This window comes from Mercenaria mercenaria, unplaced genomic scaffold (assembly GCF_021730395.1).
Source record: "Mercenaria mercenaria strain notata unplaced genomic scaffold, MADL_Memer_1 contig_3077, whole genome shotgun sequence".
Taxonomy (NCBI): Eukaryota; Metazoa; Mollusca; class Bivalvia; order Venerida; family Veneridae; genus Mercenaria; species Mercenaria mercenaria.
Window position 1 is genome coordinate 45,503 of NW_026461183.1, and position 8,368 is coordinate 53,870.

The window sequence follows — 8,368 nt, forward strand, 5'->3', positions numbered from 1 at the left end:
TTGGTCGAAAAACGAGGATTATCGAATACTAACATAAATTTTCGAGCGAACACACAGGATAACGGGCGTAAACTATAGTTTACTCTCTTGAACCCATGTTTACGTCCTATAAACTAGGTTTCTCGATTGAACTTTAACTTTGATGCTCAAGTTAATCAAGATGGTTCATCACAACAATACTCTATGCTCGCTTTAGTTTTATATGGAAAACCCATAATATCTAAGATTTTGCAAACATCTTTCCCGCACAATTTTCATTCAGTGTTTTGTGGTAGCCAGCCTTTCTGTACTTTCAGTACTTTGATTATCTTTTGTTTTGACACGGAAATCGTGATAGCGTTTATAGAAGTTGCTTCTTGTAATTCTATTCACAGAAAGTCAAAAAAAATTAACTGCCTAAAATAGCATGTATATTGTGCCACAATATATGTCTATAAAAGTTATTAAAGGGAAAAATATTAACACAACATAATGTATCACTAACCTCGTACATCATCGAAATTTTTGGCATATTACGAAAAGATCGCCTGGAAATATTTGACTTATAACAGGGTTATCGTTATCACAAACTACGGAAGGCTTTCACTAAATTTTACTACAGATCGTCCGAACTGTTAAGGAAATATAATACTAATCTTAAAACACTTTTAAAACTTGGTCTTACACACCCGGAGATGTAGTTAATAAAATTTGAAAAATTAAACATAGTCCTTTTAATCAGATATTTGTAAAATGTGTTAAAAGGTTGATCAATGCGAAAATCGGGAAGCACAGTGCATGTTTGTTGATTGGCCCCTCAACAGTTTACCGCTACGCTTTCCTATTTGATGCTGCGACGACTAATAAAGTGTAAGACTCCCCTTGATGCTTTTCTCCTAAATGTTACAATAAAAAAAAATAACAAAACAAAAACAAACAAAAAACGGACGGAGGGAGTGGAATTTTGTCTTGCAGTTTTCGTAGTCGTGCCCTTAAAAGTTAAGCTCTTAGTGCTCTGACTTCAGACAAGCTGTTGACTAGAATGGAGTAATGATACCTTAGATTGACCCTACTTTTATGTTTTACTTGATATGATCTGGTATTTTGTCAGTAATGTTAGAGCCTTTCTCAGCGGGGAGTGATTTTATTTACAGGGTAAGTGCGAGGTAGGCATGCCCTAAACGCGTTTAAACCCCAAGTTTCCCTTATATAGGTTACTGACCCTCCCAGGGCGGTGCTTGTTTTCTGTCTGTCTTATATTTTGTGTTGTGTATGTTGTCTTGTTTGATGAAAGCGTTTCTTTACTCTTTCTCCTCACTACCCTTGCTTTTGCAATAAAATCTGTAGAAAGCAAATCCTCTCCTTTTACTAAGAATAAGTTATCGTTCCCACTTTAATTCTGGCTACATGCCGTCCTTAGGCGGTGCCCGATTGTTGTTTTTTTCTCCTGCTTATGTGTGTGCATGTGTGTGCTTGTGCGTCTGTGTGTCTTGGGCGGTGTCCCACAATAGTGTTGTATCTTGCTTGTCTGTTTGTTTATCTATGTATGTTATTCATGCGTGTGTGTGTTTGTCTTTTGTGCGTATATGTCTACGCTGCTGTAGTTTACGTTGTAGGTAACTGTTTAAGGAACGTAGCATTCCCTTTTGAAAACTCATCTTTGTTCCACTTTCAACCTCCCCTTCTCACTTTTTCTACCCCTTCCCCTTCCTCCCACTTATATTCTGCATAAAATAAAAATATATTTGTTAGATTTTTGAAGCAACCCGTCTATAATATTCTTCCGTTACAACTTCTTTTTATTGTCGGCCTACTTTGCAAATGCGTGACTTTATAGCTGTGTTTTTGAGGTGCTCATTGTTTCCGGGAAATCTACCATTAACTTTTATTTTTCATAATGAACAAAACATTCCGACATTATAGTAAACAATCACGATTCAACTGACTGAACGCAAAGCATTACACAGTTCGGTTTATGTAAGAAATCATTTATCAACCTACTCATGTACTCAAAATTGGCATGATGACTTTAAATTATCTTTAAAGACCCTTTTTTTTCAATGGAAACCTTGTTATTCTTTCCAAAGAATTCTGAGGACATCTGGTAATAACGTTGTCAGAAAAATATTTTTACAACTGTTACGACTGAATGAGCGTTTGACGTTTAAAACGTAACAGTGGAAACATGTTCTATTTCTCAAAAGCAATGAAAATCACGCTTTTCACAATGTCCGTGCTTGTTTAGTAACCAATACCGACAAATGATCACTAAAACTGTACCTGTCGTATTATAATGTGTGTTTGTAGCCTTTCCTTTGCAGTTGCACACATACACACCTTCAACGACATCTGCGCCATTTTTCTCAACACTTTAATTTCCCGTATCGAGTTCCTCAGTCGTGCATGAAACAATTTCAGCAATATAAAACAGATATTCTTTCTTTTTGTTACGCATCCATTGTCAAATTTTCTATTTGAGTGGTAAAGATAAACAGAATCATTTTTCTTTCACTGAGTTCTGCCTAACGTAAATAATCTGATATGTTTACTATCGGATTCTGCTAGAAAGAAAAACTCAACACAATATAGAAGTGACATGACAGACTACGCTCTGTATTTCATAAACAGTTCATGATAAATCATTATTTTAGTAAATTCTATCACACAAGAATAGCTCCACAAAAAATAGCCCCTTGAAGATTGGGGACATTCACGGTTTCTAACATAATACACTTGAAATTACTGATATTCTAATTAATTAAAGTGTCCGGAACTATTCCATGCTTTCAGGACTGTCAAAGTTTTACGTTATACAATCACTGTGAAGAGTTTCTGAGCAAAGCACACCTCTTTTTCGCTTTTAAACATAAAAAGGCAACAAAATATCCCCAGTCTGCAAAAGAAAAAGTAAAATTAAAATATGAACTGATAAGCCAAACTACAAAGGGTGTATGGCCGGATTGATATGTCTTATACGTAGTCTGTCAAAACCTCGAATGACTACAAAGAACCGTTAGGCCCTATATAATAACTATGTTACTTAAAATTGTACACAGAAAACAGAAGAATTGAATACGAACGAATATAAATACATGTATACCGTGTGATATATGAAAATATCTTTGAATTTAGATAATCATATACTTGATTTATTCAAGGTCTGATGCGTATATTTAGAACATTTGACAACTGTATGGATCAAATTTCTTCCTGTTAATCTGTTGATGTCATCTTATATAGCTCACGCTGTTGCTTGGTAATGATAGAAAATGACTGATAAAAGAGACAGCCCTCCGTATTTTGCAATGCAGTTCTTGTACAATCATCCGTTCTGTATCTTCAAATGTGGGCGTCAAGACTGATTCGCAAAAAAACAAGGAAAATGTTTTTCATCAAACGTTGATGAAACAACAGCTCATTCAAACAGAATCCCATGTTTTATTATTACACACATATGTCTTTTTAGTCTATAATAATCCGTCATTGATATTTCTTATTTCGTCCCAGTTGATTTCAACATGTTTGCAGTCTTGCATGACATGAATCAGAGTATCCATTCTTGCATTAGACGCTTTCATTTTCTTCCATATCATTAACATTGAGAAGATCTTCATCACTGTGGTTTGGTTATCAAACGAAATGTGGTCAATTTGTACCTTTGCAAGACCTAGTGCAAGTCCAAGAAGCTCCCAGTCTCTACCAACTGCCTTTGCAACCCTACTCAGCTGCTTTTCTGTCACCTCCTGTGTATTGATTTTCAAGTATGCATTTCTATGTAGATACCACTGGCATTTTGCTTTCTCGGCAAATATCTCATGGGTAAACAGATCAGGACAAGGCACTGACTTTCTGTTATCAAGTTCTGTAAAATCATTTGTATCTTTACTCCCTCCAAGACCATGACTTTCATGATTACACCTGTATACACGTGTGTACGCTAGCTTCTTAAAGGCTGGCTGACCTCGTAATTTTCTAAATTCGTTTCCTACAACTAATTCTGAAAAGCGCCGAAAATAGTCTGTAATTTCTGAATCAACCGTTGATGAGGGACATAGATTTAGTACAGTCAATTCTATATTTGCATTTCTGCTTTCAATGATTGCCGCGTGACTGATATCAAGTCGAAAGACTCCTAAATCCTCAAAAAGTAGAGACTCATTTTCGATCTTATGTAAACGGACAACAGACCATTTCCCTAAGGATGCAGCTAATAACCGATTGTGTACGGTATGTACAACGGCAGAATCTTGGAACATCATTACAAAGCGAACGGACGTTTGGTTTCTATTTTCTAAAAGCTTTTTTCTGTCTTCTGGTGAAATATGGGTCTTCAGCAAACTTGGGACTACATACCAACCAAGGCCGTTTGTCCGCTGGTTTGTTTCATCAAAGTCCATCACCTCTGAAATGATATGATGTTTCTGCAAGCACTGCAGCAAAACATCTTTATGACCCATGAAATCATTTTCCTTATCACTTTTCCAGACTTCATCTATCAAATCTGTTTGAAGTGTGGCATCCCTGATCAATTTTTGCCAGAGCGAACGGATTTCAGGATGATTTCTGCAAAATCTTTCAGAAGTAATGATACATTTGAACGCATCGATGAGGTACTGTGTGTCCAGTACTACAAAGTCAGATATTGGTTTTTCATCGAAGTATACGAGTGTACCTTTAGCATGGTAGTATTGCAGAAAAAGTTTTATTTGCTTTTCATCTTTCAGTGATATTTCGTTTGTTTTATCAATATCCATGATTGTTTCTATGGAAACTATTTTCCTGTTCCTAATATTCCTTAATGCCTTCTCTAATGCAAGCCATTTAGCAGGAATTTCATATTCCTTTGCTCTGTCCTTCCCAATGCCTGACAGTAAAAGCCGCAGGTTCTTGATTTCCTGATCATCCTGATCAGTATTGTCAACAGAAAAGTCCTCTGGCTGTATATGCAAAATCACTTGCGTATCATCGAAGAGACGCCGAACGTTTTCGAAATACTGTTCTGCAAGCCTTGCTTTGTTTTCATCGTCTCCGGGTAATTTGTCTTTGTGCGTTCCCACAAGTATAACCGGAGGATCTTTGCTATCATCTGAACCAACAAAGGAATGTATTGAATTCATCCAAAATCGTATGAAATATTCCATATTTTTATCTCCTGTTTCTGCTGGAAATTCTTCGTCCCTTACAACATCATCTAAACATACTGACAAATCAAACACAAGGAGATATATAGCTCTACGGCTATGAAACAGCGTGTGAGTAGCATAAAATATATACTGTCCACCAAAGTCCCAAAAATCATATGTTAATGGTGTCTCTTCCGGTCCGACTGATTTAAGGTCTGCCTCCAGTTTGCATATTTCCTCATCTGATAAAACCGATTCTTTTTTAATCGATTGTTTGCTATCTAAGGTTTGAAGAATTTCAGGAGAAATCTTTTTTCGAGGTTCACATAACAAGTTAGTGTCTCCCTTTTTTCTGCCAAACAGCAACTTGTTAGGTTTCTGTTTCGTTATAGCTGGCAGCTGTTTGGCTGGTTTATTGATCTGTATATCTGGTTTCAATTCAGAACCCGTCTTTTTGGACAGCAATTCCGCCTTTGAGCTGGAAGAACTGTCTAACTCCTTTGTACTACATTTATGTTCCCGCGCTAGTTTAGCTAATCTTGATATGATGTCGGTATTGTCACTAAGATCGCTCTGTGTGTAGGAAATATTGCCATCAGTATTTCTTTTACACATGTATTGTTGGACGTCGATTCCATTTGTACTTTCAACATCTTGAACATTTTGTCCAACTAAACGTCGAACTAAGGATGTTTTTCCTTGCGCAAAGTTACCGACAACATTTATTCTTATTGAATAATCCTTTTCTGTTCCTTCTTGTAATGCCTGTCGATAAAGCGTTACCGTGTATGGGTCATATTCAATACTTTCCGGAACTGAAAATCAAAAGAAGTAAAATGAGTAAATACTGAACTTAAATGATACTTTTTAATAGAGCAGAGGTTTAATGACGACATGGTTTAAGCAGCTCACGTGTATTTATAAATGTTTTAAAATGTTATAAAAGTGTTATAAATGTTATGAAATAGTTCGGCATTTTGATACGATATTTTCCAGTGTGACTGTTTTGGGTCATAACAGGTTCATAAAAAGAATACAAAACATGGTAACTACCGTACAACGTTTGATTTGGGCTTTAGTACCTTTCAGAAGTATGTAAGTTATAGAACAGATAACCTAACAATTGTTCATAGATTCTACACCAGTACTAATCATTTCTCCGTTATTAACTACGTATTTCTCCACATGAGGCAGAGGTGGAGTACTAATAATTTCAGACGAAATTATATATATCAATTGTCTCGCGGAACAAACGCCACGCCAAGGGATCAAAGTAATGACCCTACAATCCATAGATATGCGTTCTCCCTGATCTAAGCGGTCGGGCAAGTAAACATACTAGCCACATATTAAGGTATTATATATTTCAAAAAATATTATAATATTGTAGTTTATGATTTCCATTGGACATCTCTTAGCATAACTACAACGATGGATAAAAGTAATGTTAACTTCTAAAACATCTCCGAAAAAGGTCTATATATAATAGACATTCCAGAGTTGAGAATCATGCATTTAAACAATCAATATTAGCTATAATCAATGTCAGTAATTATGGTTTAAATTTTAAAGACCTAAAACGACAGATAGATGAACACATAAATGAATTAGGAGGAACATATTTCATAAATGTTTAGAATCAAAGTAGAAGTTATAAAGTTAAAATTGTGAAAATATATCAGATGCGATTCATCTCTTTTCCGGGCCATTTCACTCTTTAGTGTTATAGTCTTTCGAAAATCATAAACACAATATTGAAACCATTATAGCATTTAAACATACAGAATTAATACAATAACCACAGGACCAAATTGGCCTAAGTCGCTCACCTGAAGAAGATCTTAACATTCTGGCCATGCTTCTAACTAGGTTTGGTGAAAATCTTTTTAGCCGTTCATTAAAAAAAAAATACTTCAAGATTTTTTTCAATGCTTTGTTGTGACGCACCAAAAATGCATAACCAAGTGCCCCCAACTAAACACATTTGGTTAAGGACTTTTTTATAATGCTCAAAACAAGGCTTCATGAAGACATATCAAGCAGTTCGTGAAAATATGTTATTTAAAAGTATTTTTATTTTTCACTCTAAAAGCCGTTAAAAGGGGCTGCGCTGAATTCTTTATGTAAGGAAGCCATCCAGCTGGTTTACGGAAGGTCGGTGGTTCTACCCAGGTGCCCGTTTGTGCTGCTTTAATGTACGGGGCACCTGTGGCCTTCTTCCATGATTGTGTCGTGCGACGTTGAACTCTACAAAAATCTAAAAGGGCAAAGTGTCCCCAGCTGAACAAAGTTAGTAAAGGATCTTATAAAGATGCTACAAATCAAGTTTGAGAAAGATCCACCAAGCAGTTGATGAGAAAAAGTCATTTAAAAACATTTCCATTTTAAGCTCTAGCAGTCCTCAAAAGGTGCAAAGCATCCCAATTGAATAATGTTGGAAAGGATATTATAATGATGCTACAGGCCAAGTTTGATGGAGATCATTTGAGCATTTAATGAGAAGCAGTCATTAAATGTATATTTGCTTTTTGCCATAGTGACGCTAAAAGTAGGCAATGGAATTAAAAATACAAACGTCAGTTAGGCACAACCTATTTTAGATATATGTTTAGCTAACCTAAGCAAAATACACAGCAGGAAAAAAATAATTAAAATATCATTTTCTGAAAAAGAGTTATTTGAACTAAAAATGATCCCGGGTAGTTTTTTGACAAAATGTGGACAGCTCCGCTAAGACATTATTGCAGGCTTATGTGACTGTTGACATACATGTTGTACCTCATAACCATGCCCTTTTTATCTCTAGCCATAAAAACATGCATATTACTACAAGGATAAGCAGCCTGAAAAGAAAACTACCCCCAGGTGTACAAATTTGGGAGATGCCCTTATCATGATACTTCATATCAAGTTTGATGAAGATCCATCAAGCGGTTCATGAGAAGAAGTCTTTTAAATGGATTTCTATTTCCAGTGGCCCCTGAAAGGAGCCAAGTGCCCCATTTGAACATACCTGAAAGGGGATCATATAATGATGCTTCAGACCAAGTTTGATGAAGATCACTCACGCGGTTAATGAGAAGAAGGCGTTTAAAGGATTTTCTTATTTAGACTCTAGCGGCCCACAAAGAGGCCAAGTGACCCCACATGAAGAAATTTGGGAGAGGCATTTATAATGATGCTAGAGACCAAGTCTGATGAAGATCCATCAAGCAGCTTATGAGAAGTTCTTAAATGTTTTTCTATTTCACCTCTGGCGGCCCTTA

The 8,368-nt window shown here is 36.0% G+C and overlaps 1 protein-coding gene across 1 annotated transcript; it reads right to left on the reverse strand.

Moving 5' to 3' along the window:
* Positions 1–2,486: 2,486 nt before the first annotated feature.
* LOC128552713 (uncharacterized) lies at positions 2,487–5,917 on the reverse strand (the record flags this gene model as incomplete). The annotated part of the gene is made up of 1 exon (XM_053533760.1): positions 2,487–5,917. A coding segment is annotated over one exon (2,471 nt), but the record flags the coding sequence as incomplete, so codon positions are not given.
* Positions 5,918–8,368: the final 2,451 nt, after the last annotated feature.